At 38.8% G+C, this 19999-nt stretch overlaps 1 protein-coding gene across 2 annotated transcripts in view; it reads right to left on the reverse strand.

The window, feature by feature from the left end:
* Window positions 1-19000, reverse strand: part of ESR2 (estrogen receptor 2) — a 62219-nt gene extending 43219 nt beyond the window's left edge. For both annotated transcript variants that reach the window (XM_012464175.2, XM_012464174.2), the window contains exons 1-3: window positions 18550-19000; window positions 14377-14549; window positions 1315-1431 (exon numbers count right to left, since the gene is read on the reverse strand). In XM_012464175.2, coding sequence (XP_012319598.1) covers window positions 1315-1431; window positions 14377-14549; window positions 18550-18911 — 652 coding nt within the window. In that variant the 5' untranslated portion in view covers window positions 18912-19000. The remainder of the gene's footprint in view (window positions 1-1314; window positions 1432-14376; window positions 14550-18549) is intronic.
* Window positions 19001-19999: the final 999 nt, after the last annotated feature.

Below are 19999 nucleotides of genomic sequence, written 5' to 3' on the forward strand. Positions count from 1 at the left end.
GGGAACAGAAACGTTTAAGTGTTTGAGAGAGTAACCGATACACACACTGATGTTCTTCATTTCCTCTGTAAAACATCCTACCAGTGCCCAAAGGTGAGGCTTTGTTTTACAGAGGAAATGAAGAACATCAGTGACTCTAGGAAGCCAGAGAGGAACATCAGTGACTCTAGGAAGCCACGAAAGTGTGATCAAATTAAGAGGACTTCTGCTGTAACTCTGAACTATAATAGCTGAGGGTTCTAATCTGTTAGATACACAGAGAAAAAGAAAAAGGTAGAGAATGCTCACAAGGCAGCGCTACTAAGAAACTGTCAGGGAGTAAAGAGATTTTTGTTTTAAATTTTCAAATAATTACAAAGAGAGAAATTACAACTAACTACAGGTAAAATACTGGCTAGAAGAAGAATAAGTGCAGGCAAGCTGCTATGAGCGCATATAAACAAGTGAGTACAGACAAATGAACCAAAAGTCGCCAGGTGGACGGAGCTGGGTGTCAGCATCTTTGTCAATTATATACTAAAACTGCTCACTTTTCTTTGTGTGTGTATAAAATGTGAATATATATACATAAATATGTTATATACACAAATGTATACATCTATTACTGTCATAGAACAAAATCTATGCTGTATGTACTTTTCTTTTTTTTTTTTTTTTTAAAGATGAGGTTTCACCATGATGGCCAGGCTGGTATTGAACTCCTGACTTCAGGTGATCCACCCACCTCGGCCTCCCAAAGTGCTAGGATTACAGGCATGAGCCACCGTGCCCGGCCAGCTGTATGTACTTTTCATAGTTCCATTTTGTTTCTGACTCCTACCTATTTTTCTACTTCTAGAAAGCTAGTCAGGGGATAGGTATGAGCTTCCCGCTGGCTACTCCAGTAATCCACAAGATATTCTACTTTTTTTGTCACAAGCTTTAACCGTGGACATTTACCAGGATTTCATCCTTAGAACTGGATTTTTCAAGGTCACAGGCAGATGGTCACCCAGCCCTGTTTGAGGACTCCAGTGGCTAGAAGTCCCCTAACCCATGTAGTAGCCTATTCTGTGGTCAGACCACTAGAACTGTATAAAGTTTTTCTCTACCTGGGGCCAAAATCTGCCTCCCATGATCTGTTCCCATTCATCCCATCTCTGTCCTCTGCAGTTACTGTGGATAAGTCAATGCTCCCTCCAACGTAACTACATGCACATACTTAATTACTATGTCCTAAATCTTCTTCTCTTCCCAGCTACATGTCCCCAGTTCCTCAGAGGACAGAGCTTTTAGCAAGGCCCACATGCAATCAGAAGGGAAGCAAGCACTCACCACACTTCACCATTCCCACTTCGTAGCACTTCCGAAGTCGGCAGGCCTGGCAGCTCTTGCGCCGGTTTTTATCGATTGTACACTGATTTGTAGCTGGACAAATATAATCATTATGTCCTATAGCAGAGTGGGGGAGAAGAAAAGGTTATTGCTATAATCTCTTGGTTAAATCTCTTCTTGATTAACAGCATTGATAACACTTCCCAGCTGAGAGACAGGGGATGTCTTCTTAAGGACCAGTATAGGTACAAAGCCAAAGTCAAGCTACATTGTCACCTTGTTAATAAGTAAAAGAGACCTAGGAATATTTCAATATCCTGGTTTTTGACTAATACGTTATTCTCTGCATATTCTGAGAATTCTCAAAAGAGAGAGATGTAAAAATATATCCTTTGGATGTGGAAAATGAGACAGTAACATTAAATCGACTTGCTCCAAGTCATAGAACCCCTCAAGAGTTGTATATCGACACATCAAATTCAACTGCTTATATTCTTTTACATATATCCCTCTTTCGGGTTTAATAAGATATTTAATGGGAATTCATAGTCAAATAAAATAACAAAAGGAACAAATAAAGAAATTAGAATCTAAATAGGGACAAAATGTACTGCTATTGACAAGAGTTGTGGTGTATTAGATTACTGTTCTCGATTCTTCATTCTCTCACTCAGCCTTGCGACCCTGCAGTGTACTAGAGTGGGCAGAGAATAAACACTTCCCTACCAACTGATGCTGGGCTTGAACACAGGACTTTCTGTAGTCAATGATATATCAATAGATGTGCTGCTCCAACAGTTTGGCTTGGCCTGTTGAGCTCCTGCGAGGTAGCCCCTGGTCCAAGGAGAACATAGTGACATGTGGAGCAGATCTGACCTCCCCGAAAAGCCCAGAACCGAGTTTATGAAGTAGAGCTACTCTAAACAACTCAAAGACATAGAAGTACAAAAAATAAGACTCTAAGAATTTGAACTTGTTCATTATATAGCAATCTCTAAGACGATGGTGCTTTTAATTCATTTATGCAAGGAAGAGCTATTAATATTTACATTTCAAAAATTATTACTTCAGAAGAACCAATGAGAGGCAGCAAAACTGATGGAGGCCAGGAGACCAGATGAAAGCCTGCTATAGTTGTGCAAATGAGAGAAGATGTCTGGATGGGGTGTTGGTAGGGAGGATGAAGACAGTTACATGGGTCTGAGAAAGTATTAAGAAATAGAAATTATATGGCTCACGCCTGTAATCCCAGCACTTTGGGAGGCCAAGGCTGCTGGATCACAAGGTCACGAGATCGAGACCATACTGGTCAACATGGTGAAACCCCGTCTCTACTAAAGATACAAAAAATTAGCTGGGCATGGTGGCGCGTGCCTGTAGTCCCAGCTACTCAGGAGGCTGAGGCAGGAGAATTGCCTGAACCCGGGAGGCGGAGGTTGCAGTGAGCCGAGATCGCGCCATTGCACTCCAACCTGGGTAACAAGAGCGAAACTCCATCTCAAAAAAAAAAAAAAAAAGAAATAGAAATAGAAATTATAATAAAATAGATAGAAAGTGAAAGTGAATAGGGCATTTTGGTGTCTTTGTTTCTAATGCAAAATATGGCCTGAATATCTTACATTAAGTCTATAATGAACCAGAATTTTAGTGTGGAGAATGAATGAATCTCAATGATAAATGAAATGAGCAAGTCATAAAAGAAAAAAGTCTCCAAATAATATGAAGACATGAACACATAAAGTTCTAAAACAGAGAAAATGAACCTGCAGTGTTTAGCGATGCATGTGTACATGGTTAAACCACACACACCGAGGAAGGCAGAAAGTAGGACTGTCCCACATCTGCAGACAGGGAGGCAGGTGTGGCAGGAGAAACCACTCAGAGGGATTCCAGGGTGCCATTATATTCTATTTCATTGTTTGAGCACTGGTTACATGGGGAGTTGCTTTATAATTATTCTTGAAATTGGACATATTACATGCAGAATTCTACACATTAGCATACAATGAAAAGGTAATTTTTTTTTTTTGAGACAGAATCTTCCTCTGTTGCCCAGGCTAGAGTGCAGTGGCACAATCTCAGCTCACTGCAACCTCTGCCTCCTGGATTCAAGCGATACTCCTGCCTCAGCCTCCTGAGCTGGGATTACAGGCACCCACCACCATGCCTAGCTAATTTTTGTATTTTTAGTAGAGATAGGGTTTTGCCATGTTGGCCAGGCTGGTCTCGAACTTCTGACCTCGGGTGACCCACTTGCCTTGGCCTCCCAAAGTGCTGGGATTACAGGCGTGAGTCACTACAGCCGGCCAGAAAAACTTAATTTAAAAACTAATTGTAACTCCAATCTTGAAACAGACTTCACAATCTCTTAGATCTACATGAGTCTCTCATGTTGCAAAGATGATGTATATGAAGTACAACGTTTTTCAAGATTTCTTAGGCTCCTTTTCTATTACACTTAAATTATTAACTACACTTGATATCTTTTATTTCAAACAATAGCATGTTTGAAATAACATGTATGGCCGAATTTTACTAAAGTACTGTGATCTACCATTTTTTGTTTTTTTGTTTTTTTCCAAGACAGGGTCTCCCTCTGTCGCCCAGGCTGGAGTTATAGGGGTGTGATCTCAACTCACTGCAACCTCCATCTCCTGAAGTCAAGCAGTTCTCCAATCTCAGCCTCCTATGTAGCTGGGACTCCCACCTCCCCCACTCCCACCGCCCTTCCTAGCCTCTGGCAACCATCCTTCTACTCTATCTTCATGAGTTCAATTTTTTTCATTTTTAGCTCCCACAGATAAGCCAGAACATGGGAGGTTTGTCTTTGTGTACCTGGCTTATTTCACTTAACATAATGACCTCCAGTTGCATCCATGGCATTAGAAGTGACAGGATCTCATTCTTTTTTACGGCTGGATAGTGATGTATGTGTTCCACATTTTCTTTATCTGTTCATCTGTAGATGGACACTTAGGTTGCTTCCAAATCTTGGCTATTGTGAACAGTGCTGCAACAAACACTGGAGTGCAGATATCTTTGATATACTGATTTCCTTTCTTTTGGTATATACCCAGCAGTGGGATTGCTGGATCATATGGTAGCTCTATTTTCCGTTTTTTGAGGAAACTTCAAATCGTTCATACAGTACAACTACTATATGAACAGTACAACTATTACAGTAGTTGTAAATTAGTACTACAGTAGTGGTAGTTGTATTAATTTACATTCCAACCAACAGTATACAAGGGTTCCCTTTTCTCCACATCCTCACTAGCATTTGTTATTTCCCATCTTTTGCATATTTTGACTGGGGTGAAATGATATCTCACTATAGTTCTGACTTGCCCTTCTCTGATGATTAATGATGTTGAACATCTTTCACATACCCATTTGCCATTTGTATGTCTTCTTTTGAGAAATGTTCACTCAGATCTTCTGCCCATTTTTCAATCGGATTAGATTTTTTCCTATAGAGTTGTTTGAGCTCCTTCTATATTCTGCTTGTTAATCCCTTGTCAGATGGGTAGTTTGCAGATATTTTCTCCCATTCTGTGGGTTCTCTCTTCACTTGTTTCCTTTGCCACGCAAGGAGCTTTTTAACTTGATGTGATCCCATTTGTCCATTTTTGCTTTGGTTGCCTGTGCTTGTGGGGTAGTACTCAAGAAATCTTTGCCCCAGCCAATGTCCTGGAGAGTTTCCCTGTGTTTTCTTTTAGTTTCAGAGTTGGAGATCTCAGATTTAAGTCACTGATCCATTTGGATTTGATTTTTGTATATGGTGAGAGATAGGGGTCTAGTTTTATTCTTCTGTACATAGATATCCAGTTCTCCCAGCACCATTTATTGAAGAGACTATTTTTCCCCAAGGCATGTTCTTGTGCCTTTGTCAAAAATCAATTAACTGTAGATGTATGGATTTGTTTCTGGGTTCTCTATTCTGTTCCATTGATCACTATGTCTGTTTTATGCTATTTTAGCTGCTGTAGCTCTATGGTATAATTTATAGTCAGGTAATGTGATTTGTCCAGTTTTGATATTTTTACTCAGAACAGCTTTGGTTATTCTAGATCTTTTGTGGTTCCATACAATTTTTAGGGTTTTTTTCCTGTTTCTGTGAAAATGTCGTTGGTATTTTGATAGAGATTGCATTAACTCTGTAGATTGCTTTGGGAAGTATGAACATAATAACAATATTAATTTTTCCAATCCATGAACATGGAATATCTTTCCTTTTTTTGTGTACTCTTCAATTTCTTTCACCAATGTTTTACAGTTTTCATTGTAGAGATCTTTCACTTCTTTGGTTAATTCCCAGGTATTTTATTTGTAGCTACTGTAAATGAGATCTCTTTAGATCTTTTTTTCAGACTGCTGTTGGCATATAGAAATGCTACTGATTTTTTATGTTGATTTTGTATTCTGCAACTTTACTGAATTTATTAGACCTAATAGTTTTTTTGGTGGAATCTTTTAATTTTTCCAAATATTAGATCATATCATCTACAAACTAGGGTAATTTGACTTGTTCCTTTCCAAGTTAGATGCCCTTTCTCTTTTCTGATTGCTCTAGTTAGGACTTCCAGTACTATGTTGAATAACAGTGGTGAAAGTGGGCATCCTTGTCAGGTTCCATATAGAGGAAAGGCTTTAGTTTTTCCCCATTAGGTATGATACTAGCCATGGGTCTGTCACATATGTCTGTTATTGTGTTGAGGTATATTCCATCTATACTCAGTTTTTTTTAGAATTTATATCAAGGGATGTTGAATTTTATCAAATGCTTTTTTAGCATCAATGGAAATTATCATATGGTTTTCAATCCTCATTCTGTTGATATGATGTATCATATTAATTTGCATATGCTGAACCATCCTTGCACCCCTGGGATAAATTCCACCTGGTTATGATGAATAATCTTTTTAATGTGCTGTTGAGTTTGGTTTGCCTGTATTTTATTGAGGATTTCTGCATCAATATTCATTAGGGATATTGATCTGTGATATTCTTTTGATGTTTGTCTGATTTTGGTATTAGGGTAATACTGGTCTCACAGAATGATTTTGAAACTATTCCCTCCTCTTCTATTTTTCAGAATTGTTTGAATAGGATTGCCATTAGTTCTTCTTTAAATGTTTGGTAAAATTCAGCAATGAAGTCATCAGTCCGGGGCTTTTCATTGCTGAGAGATTTTTTTTTTTTTTTTTTTTTTTTTGAGACCTGATCACACTCCATCAACCAGGCTAGAATGCAGAGGTGTAATCTTGTCTCACCACAGCTTTGACTTCCTGGTCCTAAGCAATCTTCCCACCTCAGCCTCCTGAGGAGCTAGAACTACAGGTGCACACCACCACACCTAGCTAATTTTTAATTTTTTTTTTTTTGGTAGAGATAGGGATCTCCCTTGTTGCCCAGGCTAGTCTTGAACTTCTGGGTCCAGGTGATCCTCCTGCCTTGGCCTCCCAGAGTGCTGGGATTATAGGTATGAGCCACTGTGCCCAGATTATTGAGAGACTTTCTGTAATAGCTACAATCTTGTTACTGGTATGTTCAGGTTTTGGATTTCTTCATCCTTCAATCTTGGAAGGTTGTATGCATCTAGGAATTCAGCCATTTCTTCTAGGTTTTCCAATTTATTGGCATATAGTTGCTTGTAATAGCCTCTAATGATCCTTCAGATTTCTGTGGTATCAGTTGTAATGTCTCCTTTTAAAATCAGAGATGAAAAATCTCTGATTTTATTTGGCTCTTCTCTCTTTTTTAAAAAAACATTAATCTGGCTAAAAGTTTGTCAAGGTTATTTTCTTAAAAAAAAAAAAACATTTTGTTGATCTTTTGTGTTGTTTTCTTGGTTTCAATTTTATTTATTTTGCTTTGATCTTTATATGAATATTTCTTTTTGTCTGTTACTTTTGGGTATGGTTTGCTCTTGCTTTTCTAGTTCTTTAAGATGCATCACTAAGTTGTTTACTTCAAGTTTTTCTACTTTTTTGATGTAAGCACTTAAGCTATAAACTTTCCTCTTAGTACTGCTTTTACTGTACCCTATAGGTTTTGGTATGTTGTATTTCCATTATCATTTGTTTCAAGAAATTTTTAATTTCCTTCTTAATTTGTTCATCGACACACTGGTCATTCAGGAGTATATGGTTTAATTTCCATGTTTGTATAGTTTCCAATATTCTTTATTGATTTCTAGTTTTATTCCATTGTGGTCAGAGGAGGTACCTGTTTGATTCCAATTTTTTTGAATGTTTTCATGCTTGCTTAGTGGCTTAACATATGGTATATCCTTCAGAATGATCCATTTGCTAAGGAAAAGAATGTGTATGTTGCAGCCACTGGATGAAATAGTCTGTAAATATCCATTAGGCCCACTTGGTCTTTAGTGCAGATTGTCTGACATTTCTTTGTTGATTTTCTGTCTGGATGATCTGTTCAACGCCAAAAGTGGGGTGAAGTGTCTAGCTAATATCGTATTAGTCTGTCTCTCTCTTTAGCCCTAATAATATTTGCTTTATATATCTGGGTGCTCTGAACATATTTACAATTGTTATATTCGCTTGCTGCATTGACACCTTTATTATTATATAGTGACCTTTTTGTCTCTTTTTATAGTTTTTGTCTTGAACTCTACTTTGTCTGGTATAACTATAGCTACTCCTGCTCTTTTTGGTTTCCATTTGCATGAAATATTTTTTTTCCATCCCTTTCTTTTCAATCTACGTGTGTCTTTATAGGTGAAGTGTGTTTCTTGTAGGCAACAAGTGGTTGGATTTAAAAAAAAAAAAAATCCATTCAGCCACTCTGTCTTTTGATTGGAGAATTTAGTCCATTGACATTCAATGTTATTAATGGTTAATAAGGACTTACTCCTGCCATTTTGTTATTTGTTTTCTGATTGTTTCGTGGTCTTCTTTTCCTTTTTTCTTTCCAATCTTCCTTTTAGTGAAGGTGATTTCCTCTGGTGGGATGTTTTAATTTTTAATTTTTTGTGTATCCATTGTATGCTTTTTGATTTGAGGCTACCATGAGGCTTGCAAATACTGTGTTTATGTTAAACTGGTGACAACAAACTAACAAACAAGCAATTAAACACTTAACTTTAACTTCACTCCCCTTAACTTTTCATTATTTCTATGTATATATTATGTCATGAAAAGTTGTTGTAGGGCCTGGCACAGTGGCTTATACCTGCAATCCCAGCACTTTGGGAGGCTGAGGCAGGTGGATCACCTGAGGTCAGGAGTTTGAGACCAGCCTGGCCAACATTGTAAAACCCCGTCTCTACTCAAAATACAAAAATTAGCCAGGCATGGTGGTGAGCACCTGTAATCCCAGTCACACCAGAGGCTGAGGCAAGAGGATCCCTTGAACCCAGGTGTCAGAGGTTGCAGTGAGCCAAGATTGCACCAATGCACTCCAGCCTGGATGACAGAGTGAGACTGTCTCAAAGGAAAAAAAAAAAGGGTGGTGAGGGGGTTGTTGTAGTTATTGTTTTTAATTGGTTCTTCCTTTAGGCTTTCTACTCAAAATATGATTAGTTTACAAATCACAATTAACAGTGCTATACTAGTCTGTAGTTTTCTATGTACTTACTATTACCAGTGAGTTTTGTACCTTGAGATGATTTCCTATTGCTCACTAACATCCTTTTCTTTCAGATTGAAGAACTCCATTTAGCAATTCTTGTACAGCAGGTCTAGTGTTGATGAAATCCCTTAGCTTTTGCTTGTCTGGGAAATAACAAAAAGCTAATATCCCTTAGCTTTTGTTTGTCTGGATAATAACATTCATATCTTAATTATGGCTTGAAAGATATTTTCACTGGATACACTATTATAGGGTAAAAATTTTTTCCTTTGGCACTTTAAACATGTCATGCCTCTTTCCTGGCCTGTAAGGTTTCCACTGAAAAGTCTGCTGCCAGACGTCAGAGCTTCATTGTATGTTATTTGTTTCTTTTCTGTTGCTGCTTTTAGAATTTTTTTTATCCTTGAGTTTAAAGACAAAAGATTATGCAATAAAATCATTCTAACATTCCTAAGAACAAACAAGAGAAAATAACTAGGACATTTTTAAACTTGTGTTAAATACATTATAACACTGTAATAGGTCGAATAATGTAGAATCATGTAAAATAGTTCTTACATGAGAATGAAGAGATCAATGGAACAGTCAGAATAAAATGCTAGTATATGTAAGAACTCTGTAAACCATATTTATACGTATGTAGAGAAACAAAATCCAATGGAAACATGAAGAGATGCACAAAATCATCATTAGAGAAATGCAAATTAAAACCACAATGAGATGCTACTGTGTACACATTAAAATGGCAAAAATTAAAAAGGCTGACAATATCCAGTTTTGGCAAAGATGTAAAGCAACGGGAACTCGCTCATACATTGTTGTCAAGAATGCAAAGTCGTCCAGCCACTTTGGAAAACAATCTTATAAATATACACTTATCACACAACTAGAAATTTTATACTTAGGTACCCAAGAGAAACAAAAACATATGTCTGTACAGAGAGATATGCATGAATGCTCATAAGTTTTATTCAAAATAGCACAAAACTTTAAACAACCCAAATGAATGAATAAACAGTGATAGATCTATACATTGCAATATTAGCAACAGAAAGGAATGAACTACTGATACATGCAACAACACAGATAAATCTCAAAAGCATCATGATAAATAAAAAGCCAAATACAAATACAATATGGCATTCTCAAAAAGGCAAAACTAGAGGGACAGAAAACAGACCAGTGGGCCAGGCAGAGTGGCTCGCACCTGTAATCCCAGCACTTTGGGAGACCGAGGTGGGTGGATCATGAGGTCAGATGGAGACCATCCTGGCTAACATGGTGAAACCCCATCTCTACCAAAAATACAAAAAATTAGTCAGGTGTGGTGGTATATGCCTGTAGTCCCAGCTACTCAGGAGGCTGAAGCAAAAGAATCGCTTAAATCTAGGAGGCGGAGATTGCAGTGAGCCAAGATCACGCCACTGCACTCCAGCCTGGACAAGACTCCGTCTCAAAAAAAAAAAAGAAAAAAAAAGGAAACAAACCAATGATTCCCAGGACCTGGGAAATTCAGGAGAAATTGGTTGCAATGGACATGAGCAAATTTTGAGGGGTGATAATAACATTCATATCTTAATTATGGTGGTGGTTGCATGACTACACATACTTTCAAAACTCATAAACGCACATAATTAAAATAGGTAAATTTTATTGTATGCAAATTGTATCTCAAACTCAACTTTTAAAAAATTGGCTCTCATATTTTAAATCAATGAAAAATGAATGTATTCAGTAAAATGATGTGGAGAAAATTATTTACAGACAAATGCATTTGATTCTTATTTCATTCAGTATGCCAAAATAAATTCCTTTTGAATTAAATGATAAAATGTAAAAACAAACTATTCAATGACAAAATATAGGCAAAAGTTTATATAATGCCTGGGTATGAAATGACCTTTTTTTTTTTTTTACTTAAAAACTATATACAAAACTATCAAAGTTAGTGATATTTGACTATTTAAAGATTAAATATTTCTGCATGTCAACATCAGAATCAAGTGGAAAAAATATTTGTCATACATGTAATAAAAGGTTGATATGGTAACATATAAAGCACACAATAATTTATCAGGAAAATGTGAGAACCTGATAGAAAATTGGGCAAAAGCTCTGCATAAAAAAGATAAATGAGAAAATACAAATGGCAGATTTCAGAGAAAGCATTTACCTCACTAATAAAGAGAAGCAAATTAAAAACCAAAAGATACCATACATGACCTATCAACATAGCAACGTGTTTTTCTTTTTGATGATAAGAGTCAATACTACCAAGAGGTTGGTAAAAGCAACACTCACACTGCTGGTAGAAGAGCAAGTCTGCACAGCCTTCTTGAGACTTGAACACTTGAAAACATCTGTCAAGAACTTTAAACATTAATATACTCTGACCCTACAGATTTGTTCTAAAAGTATATCCAGAGAAACTATTAGAGATTTTTTCAAAGCTTCATGAACAAATAAATTAAGAATAGCATTATTTAAAACAATGAAAATAATTGATAAGGTCTTTAACAATAAAGAGTTCAATTAAATCTGATCATAAGATAGATTGTTACACAGTTGTGAAAAAGGTCTCTGGAAATTTTACAACAGAAATGCTTACAAAACAATATTAAGTTAAAAAGGATACAGAACTCTGTGTAGGAACCCAGTTAATTTTGAAACATCATCATTTAAGGAATTGAGTGCCACTAGCGAACAAAATGGACAAAAATCCTTGCCCTCATAGAATTTATAATATACCGTCTTGTTCACCACTGTATCCACAGAGCCTGGTGCAGTGCTCAATAAATATTTGTTAAATGAACACCAATAGGAAAGAGAATAAAAAGTAAAGGGTAAGCTTGAAAAACAAGCCATGCCTTCATCTGGACCAGAAGAAGTGATGAGGTCACTCTCCCTATGTCCTCCCTTCCTCTGTGCTCCATAACTCAGGAGAGAAACAACAGCACTTATTACTCTGATGGCAACTCTGTGTGAAGAAGCCAACAGAGTATCAATGGAACAGCAAGCACAACACGGCTTCCAGTGCACTGTACAGCAAAGGGGACAGACACATGACTAAGATATGGTCATTTAGCTTATAAATCAATTACAAGACAAGTTTAAAATTATGTAAACAAAAGAATGTTAAATGCAAGGAATTTCTCAAGTTAATACTGTACCATCCTGGCCTATTTGAGACAATTTTAAAAATGGGTGGCCACTTTCAGTTACTGCAATGCACTTCTATCAAAGACAGGAAGCATGCAAAGAAAGGATCATTTAAGCGCTCAACAACTGTAAGAGCTTTAACTCTCTCCTCTTTGCACATTTAGAATTTCATGTTCCTATCTGACGCAGCAGGAAGGAAGAAACAACACAGAGAAGCAGAGGAAATTTACTTTCAATTGCTATTAGCTATAGTCTTAACAGTCAAAGATGTTTCAAGCAGACAGATGTTTCCCCAACAGCAAAAAAAAAAAAAAAAAAAAAAAAAAAAGGGTCTGTTTTTTAAAAGATATGGTTAGAAATAGTTGGTTAAAATGTTCTTAAGGGGTAAAATTCTAAAACCTCAGCAAGATAGAAAATAGTCATCATATCAAGAGTTCAGTTCAGAATTTCAGAAAATCTAGATTGTTCTTATCATATAGCAGGGAACTAGACTTGGCCTTACAATCTACTGTTAAGAGTTATCACAAACAAAACATTTGAGCACTGAATATGTTTTCATATAATCAACCTCATTTCATCTTTAGAAAATCCCTCTGAGTATCTCCATTTCACAGAGGAGGAAAAGGCTGGGAGGTGAAGTCACAGAGCTAGTAAGTATAAAATCCAGGTCAAATGTCATCCACACAGGGTGAATTTCAGGGCACAGGTAGGAAGGTGACTCCATCTACCAACATTTCACTCCTCACCAGGTCATGGATTTTATCAGTGTCTCTCTGCTTGAGGTAAAATGTCCTCTTAATCTAGAGTTATCAATGGGTGAGTTAATTTAGTAAATTGCCATTTGCCATTTACACACTATGAATTCCCTCAACGTTGCTTTTCTTACTGGCAAAGAACAAAGTGCTAAGGCTTTGATCGAGAAAGGAAGGGAGCTTTCAGACGGAAACATAGGGTAGTTACCTGGAAGGGGGCTATTGAGGGAGAAGTTATATGGCAAAAAGAGAAAACAAGAGTAAGCAAGAAAGCGACTTCAGCAAATCAGGGCTGGCAAGGGAGAGAGTGTGTAGCAAGGACACGTGCAGGGAGATGGGCTGCCTGGCCTTGAAACCAGGGGTGAGCAACTTGAAGTTTTATAATCCAAAAATAAAATTCTAAGGCCCCACCCCCAACCATCTGAATGGGCCCCTCCTCTTGGCCAAAGGTATTCCAAAGTTAACGTGAAAAATAAGTTTAGGCCATGATGGGAAGGGGGAGCCAAACACGGTTCATTACCCTCCTCCCTTTTGGAATCACTGACAGAACAGACTCTTTAAATCCCTTAAGAAACATTTATAATCTATTCTCTCTGAAGCCTGCTACCTGGAGGCTTCATCTGCATGATAAAACCTTGGTCTCCATAATCCCTTATTGTAACCCAGCCATTCCTTCCTATTGATAATAACTCAACCAATTGCCAATCAGAAAATATTTGAATCACTTATGACTTGAAAGCCCCTGCTTTCAGCTGTCCTGCCTTTCCAGAATGAATCAATGTATATCTTACGTGCATTGATTAATGCCTTATGTCTCCCTAAAATGTATGAGACCAAGTTGTGGCCTGACCACCTTGGGCACATGTTTCAGCTCTCCTGAGGGCTTTGTATGGGCCATTTGTCACTCATATTTGGCTCAGAATAAAACTCTTCAAATATTTTGCAGAGTTTGATTATTTTCATCAATAAGTTGATTTAAAAAAATCCAGAAGGAATTTAGACAAAGTCAGGGAAATAGTCTAAACCCAGCCCAGGAAACAAGGGAATTGTGAACTGAGACCCTCCTAACCCAGGGGAAGAAATGTGTCTAGATCAATTCTCAAAGTCCACTGCAGTTGAATTCCTGATTTCTGACCATTTCCATAAAATGTGTTTATTCTCTCTTCCTCAGGAGCCAGCCCACTATCATGACTGTTAAGCATGTGGTATATTACATTTAAGTAAAAGAATCTTTTCAACTCCTTGTGAGCACATTTTTTTCCAAGAGACATCATCACAAGGTTGTAACTTGATGTCTTCTATCCAACACCCATGTGGGTGAAGAAGGAATGGTAAGACCCATTCGAATTGGCTGTATAATCTTGGGTTTCTGGGGTAGAAATCTGCAATTCCCCTCCACCACCCAACCCACTCCCAAACACACATGATCCTCTGAACTGTTCATCAAATACTTTGTGTGCCAAATAGGCCAGCAGTGACATTCTGCTAAGTCATCTCTAAAAAATTGTTTGAAAGCAAAAGTAGGAAAGTAAACAAGCAGTTAACAATTCTCTTTTACCTTGAATGCTTCTTTTAAAAAAGGCCTTACATCCTTCACACGACCAGACTCCATAGTGATATCCTGATGCGTAATCGCTGCAGACTGCACAGAAGTGAGCATCCCTCTTTGAACTTGGACCAGTAACAGGGCTGGCACAATGGTTCCCACTAACCTTCCTTTTCAGTGTCTCTCTAGGGAGCAAAGAAAATATCCATTGAACAGAGCATAAAAGGGAAAGGAAGGGCTTTCTAGGAAAAAAAAAATAGCATGAACATTGCCCAATTTAATCTCTTTTTCCTCCAGGGTTCATGGTAAATATATTCCAGCAAATCTAATAGAGAAAAACTTTTTTTTTTTTTGAGACGGAGTTTCGCTCTTGTTACCAAGGCTGGAGTGCAATGGTGCGATCTCGGCTCACCGCAACCTCCACCTCCTGGGTTCAAGCAATTCTCCTGCCTCAGCCTCCCGAGTAGCTAGGACTACAGGCATGCGCCACCATGCCCAGCTAATTTAGTATTTTTAGTAGAGAGGGTGTTGCACCATGTTGACCAGGATGGTCTCGATCTCTTGACCTCGTGATCCACCCGCCTCAGCCTCCCAAAGTGCTGGGATAATAGGCGTGAGCCACCATGCCCAGCCTTAGAGAGAAACTTTGATACTGGTATCAGAGCTACAAAAAGCCACGCTGTGGGGAATGACTGATGTTTGAAAGTGGGTAGGTGAGTTTATGCCCATCCATGTGGTGCTCAGCATTTGTCACTGCAGAAGACCTGTCATAGCCATGGGGTAGGGGGTGCATCTCTAAGTGTAATGAAAGGAGTGGACAGATCAAATCTTACCCACAGATCTGAACCATAGGCAGGATATGCATTGGTCTTCTGTAGTTTAGACTAGAGTTCACAAATGCTGCATGGAGGAGTCTGGAAGCATACAGCCACTTCCAAACATCAGTCATTCCCAACAGCATTGCTAAGCAGCCCTTCAGACATTTGAGGGTCCCACTTAAATGGAGAACAAACATATTGCACTCTGCAATTTCAGATAAAGGTCTGGATTTAAAATAACTTTAAGGTTGGGTGCGATGGTACAAACCTGTAATCCAAGCACATTGGGATGCCAAGGTGGGCGGATCACCCGAGGCCAGGAGTTTGAGACCAGCTTGGCCAACAAAGGGAAACCCCATCTCTACTAAAAATACAAAAATTAGCCGGGCATGGTGGCACACACCTGTAATCCCAGCTACTCGTGAGGCTGAGGCAGGAGAATTGCTTGAACCCAGGAGGTGGAGGTTGCAGTGAGCCCAGATATGCGCCACTCCACCCTGGACAATAGAGCGAGACTCTGTCTCAAAAAAATAAAATAAAAGTAACTTTAAGAGGAGTAACAAATGAACTTTAAGTTACCTTGAGATCAATGGGAGAGAAGAAAAAGGGGGAAGAGAAGAGAAAGGGAGAGAGAAAAAAGAGAAGAGAAGGGAGAGAGCAAGCAAGTGCCTGGCCTGGAAAGGCCTGGAAGGAAGCAGAGGCTTGATGCTGGACCGGGGAAGGAGGTCCATAAAGGAACAGAGAGTCTAGCAAGGGAGCCCCAGGCAGAACCCAAAGCACACGTGGCTAGTTCCTGATGCTGCAAGGGCATGGTTCTTTTGGGAAGGGAATAGTAAATGTATTATTGATTTATAAATGAAGGTAATTATATCATGGGGCTTAATTTTCTCAAAAATTAGCATTATTTGATTAGAATTCAAGCTCAGAAACAAAATATCTACCTTTACAGAAGAAAAAAACATTACTTTTAAAAAGTTATCCACGATGTTTATATTATCTTCTTTTACTGCTTTATTTTAATGAGTAAAACAAAAGAAGACAAGTAAAATTATGGTGCAATCTTGCTTTCTCAAAGTTTTATGACAATATTTGAAAGTAATGAATTTCAATATCCAGTATGCCCTTAGTAGTTTCACTTAGATGTTTATCTCCCCCTCTCCTTTCTCATAATACCATCCCTTCCCTTCCTACCTATGATTATCATTAGAAACATTACAAATTAAATGGAAATAATCCATAATGTTACCTTGCATTACCTTGCATACCTTTTTCTTTTTCTTTTTTTTTTTTTGAGACAGAGTCTTACTTTGTCGCCAGGCTGGAGTGCAGTGGCACTACTCAGCTCAGTGCAACCTCTGCCTCCTGGGTTCAAGCAGTTCTCCTGCCTCAGCCTCCCAAGTAGCTGGGACTTCAGGCATCCGCCACCACACCTGACTAATTTTTTGCATTTTTAGCAGAGACAGTTTCACTGTGTTAGCCAGGATGGTCTCGATCTCCTGACCTCTTGATCTGCCTACCTCCCCCCGAAGGCACTGGAATTACGGGCGTGAGCCACCATGCCCTGTCATGCCCAGCTAATTTTTTCTTTTCTTTTTTTTTTTTGAGACGGAGTTTCGCTCGTTACCCAGGCTGTAGTGCAATGGCGCAATCTCAGCTCACCGCAACCTCCGCCTCCTGAGTTCAAGCAATTCTCCTGCCTTAGCCTCCTGAGTAGCTGGGACTACAGGCATGTGTCACCATGCCCAGCTAATTTTTGTATTTTTAGTAGAGACGGGGTTTCACCATGTTGACCAGGATGGTCTCGATCTCTTGACCTCATGATCCACCTGCCTCGGCCTCCCAAAGTGCTGGGATTATAGGCGTGAGCCACCGCGCCCGGCTGATTTTCTATTTTTAGTAGAGATGGGGTTTCTCCATGTTGGTCAGGCTGGTCTCAAACTCCCAACCTCAAGTGATCCTCCCACCTCAGCCTCCCAAAGTGCTGGGATTACAGGCGTGAGCCACCGCACCCGGCCACACATTTCCTTTTTAACTTCAGGAAATGTCAACTGAAGCCTATATTTCAATAGTTTCCACTGATCTTTATATAATGGTATTATTTTAGTTCATGGTTAAAAAGCTTATACCAATCGTCTGTGTTTTCAAGCTTTACATGTCTAGAATTTCATTTAAGTTGTAATACTGCCACAGTTACTTTTATCCTGGAAACAATTTGTCATGAACACTAAATTGGGATGTCGCTATTTAAGAAGATTCCAAAACAAAGTAAAAATTCATTTTTCAAATCCAAATAACTCCATTAAGAGTGAGTTTAAGCCAGGCGCGGTGGCTCACGCCTGTAATCCCAGCACTTTGGGAGGCTGAGGCGGGTGGATCACTAGGTCAAGAGATCGAGACCATCCTGGTCAACATGGTGGAACCCCGTCTCTACTAAAAAAAAAATACAAAAAATTAGCTGGGCATGGTGGCACGTGCCTGTAATCTCAGCTACTCAGGAGGCTGAGGCAAGAGAATTGCCTGAACCCAGGAGGTGGAGGTTGCGGTGAGCCAAGATTGCACCATTGCACTCCAGCCTGGGTAACAAGAGTGAAACTTCGTCTCAAAAAAAAAAAAAAAAAAAAAAAAAAGAGTTAAAAAAAAAAAAAGGCCAGGCACGGTTGCTTACGCCTGTAATCCAAGCACTTTGGGAGGCCAAGATGGGTGGATCACAAGGTCAGGAGTTCAAGACCAGCCTGGCCAAGATAGAGAAACCCCGTCTCTTATTTAAAAAAAAAAAAAAAAAAAAAAAAGAGTGAGTTAAGTTCAGATCAGGTGCAGTGGCTCATGCCTGTAATCCCAGCACTTTGGAAGGCCAAGGTGGGAGGATCATTTGAGGTCAGGAGTTCAAGACCAGCCTGGCCAACATGGTGAAACCCTGTCTCTACTAAAAATACAAAAAAATAAGCCAGGCATGGTAGTGAATGCCTATCATCCCAGCTACTCAGGAGGCTGAGGCACGAGAATTGCTTGAACCCAGAAGGTGGAGGTTGCAGTGAGCTGAGATTGCACCACTGTACTCCAGCCTGAGTGACAGAGTGAGACCCTATCTCAAAAAAAAAAAAAAAAAAGTGACTTAAGTTCAGTCTTTACTGTTTAAAGACAATAGTCTGAATAGCAAATTCTCCCTACAGCATTGATGTACACATACCACTTTTTAATGAGAGCTAGAACATCAGAATAGAACAGGGCATTCTATGTTTTGGGTGCTCTAAGTAAAACTATGTAATTAATAAAGACTTTGTCTAGCATATCATTTTCTTCTCACTAAACCATAAAGTGATTTGAGAAATGCCCAAGAACTGTAATTCAGAATGAAGACTGGACTTACCTGCTTACAGGTAAGGTGTGTTCTAGTGATCTTGCTTCACACCAGGGACTCTTTTGAGGTTCTGCATACAGATGTGATAACTGGTGATGGACAGCTAAAGGAGAAAGGTGCCCAGGTGTTGACCACAGCATATTTGGGTTTGTGATCTGCCGACCAGGCCCATCTTCCAAGTTAGTAACACTGCCGGGAATGCCGTAATTCATCACAGCAGGGCTGTAGAATGTCATGGCCGGATATTCATGGTGGCTCTCTACATAGGAGGAAGGTATGTATATAGGGCCGTGCTCCAAGGGTAAGATGGATTGACCGAAATTGTAGGAAGAAGAAGAATTAAGGCTAGATGGTGAGTTTTTTATATCCATGTCTTGAGATAATAGCTGGGATAACACCTCGCGAGAAGAGGCACAAAGGGCATTATAATGTCATCAAAGATTCTTGGGTAAGTTTAATGACTGTAAAGAAAAACAGAAGACATTGCCAAGTTAATTAGAGCTACAGGTGTAACTTATGAAAATTTGAACATTTTTATTAAAAAAAACCCATACACTTGCATGAGATTAAAAATACATCCTGAAAAATATATATGAAAATATGAACCTCAGAAGAGTTGAAATGTGAGCATGAAACTCTTAGTTCTCCAAAACTGACTTCTGGAGAGTCATTAAGAGGCTAGGTGCTTTTTGTCTGGATATATTTCAGATCAGATTCACATGACAACTATCTGTCAGTGGCCTTAAATAATCAGGAACTTGGTAGCCAATGCAAAGAGTTTTTCTTCCTAAACAAAGCCATAAAAAGGGAAAGGAGTGATGAACTTAAACCATTTTAATAGTCTGTGAGACAGGAGAACAGGTAGCAAAAAGAGGGGTCTTTTCCCCCAGAGGTGTATAAAAATGAATAAACAAATCCATTCTGGTTGAGTAGTCCTACTCTAAAACAGAGATAGAAACTGGTCAAAGGAAAGACTCCCCAAAAGATTTAATTTCTTTAACATTGTAGGGCAGAGTTTTCCCAACACATCGTTTAAATATCCAAACATGGCCTCAGTAACCACAATGTCTGGTACAACAGGAAAAAATGATCTCTAAAGAGTTTAATTGTTGGGGCTGGCATGTAATTTCACCTGGGCAACCAAAGAACCAGTACCCAGTATCCTGATTCTAAGAATTATTTATTTGCATGTCGATTTTCTTTAATTAGTCACCATAACCTAAAATAGTTGGTCCCCATCCTGGGTGGTGAACAGCCCTTGTGTTCTGTCCAGAGATTTCTCTCTCACTCCCCCAACACACACACCTGTGTTTGGCCCTCTCAAGTCACATCTGAATTCAGCCATAAAGTTTTTTGTACACATGGGATTATGCATGGTGTTCTACCGTACTGGCTGGGGAACATACTATGGCTTTTGAACTAAAACAAAAATATTTAAAATTCCAAATATTGATAGTGA

Source organism: Aotus nancymaae, unplaced genomic scaffold (assembly GCF_030222135.1).
Source record: "Aotus nancymaae isolate 86718 unplaced genomic scaffold, 86718_ANA_hifiasm-v0.15.2.pri h1tg000011l, whole genome shotgun sequence".
In the NCBI taxonomy this organism is placed as follows: Eukaryota; Metazoa; Chordata; class Mammalia; order Primates; family Aotidae; genus Aotus; species Aotus nancymaae.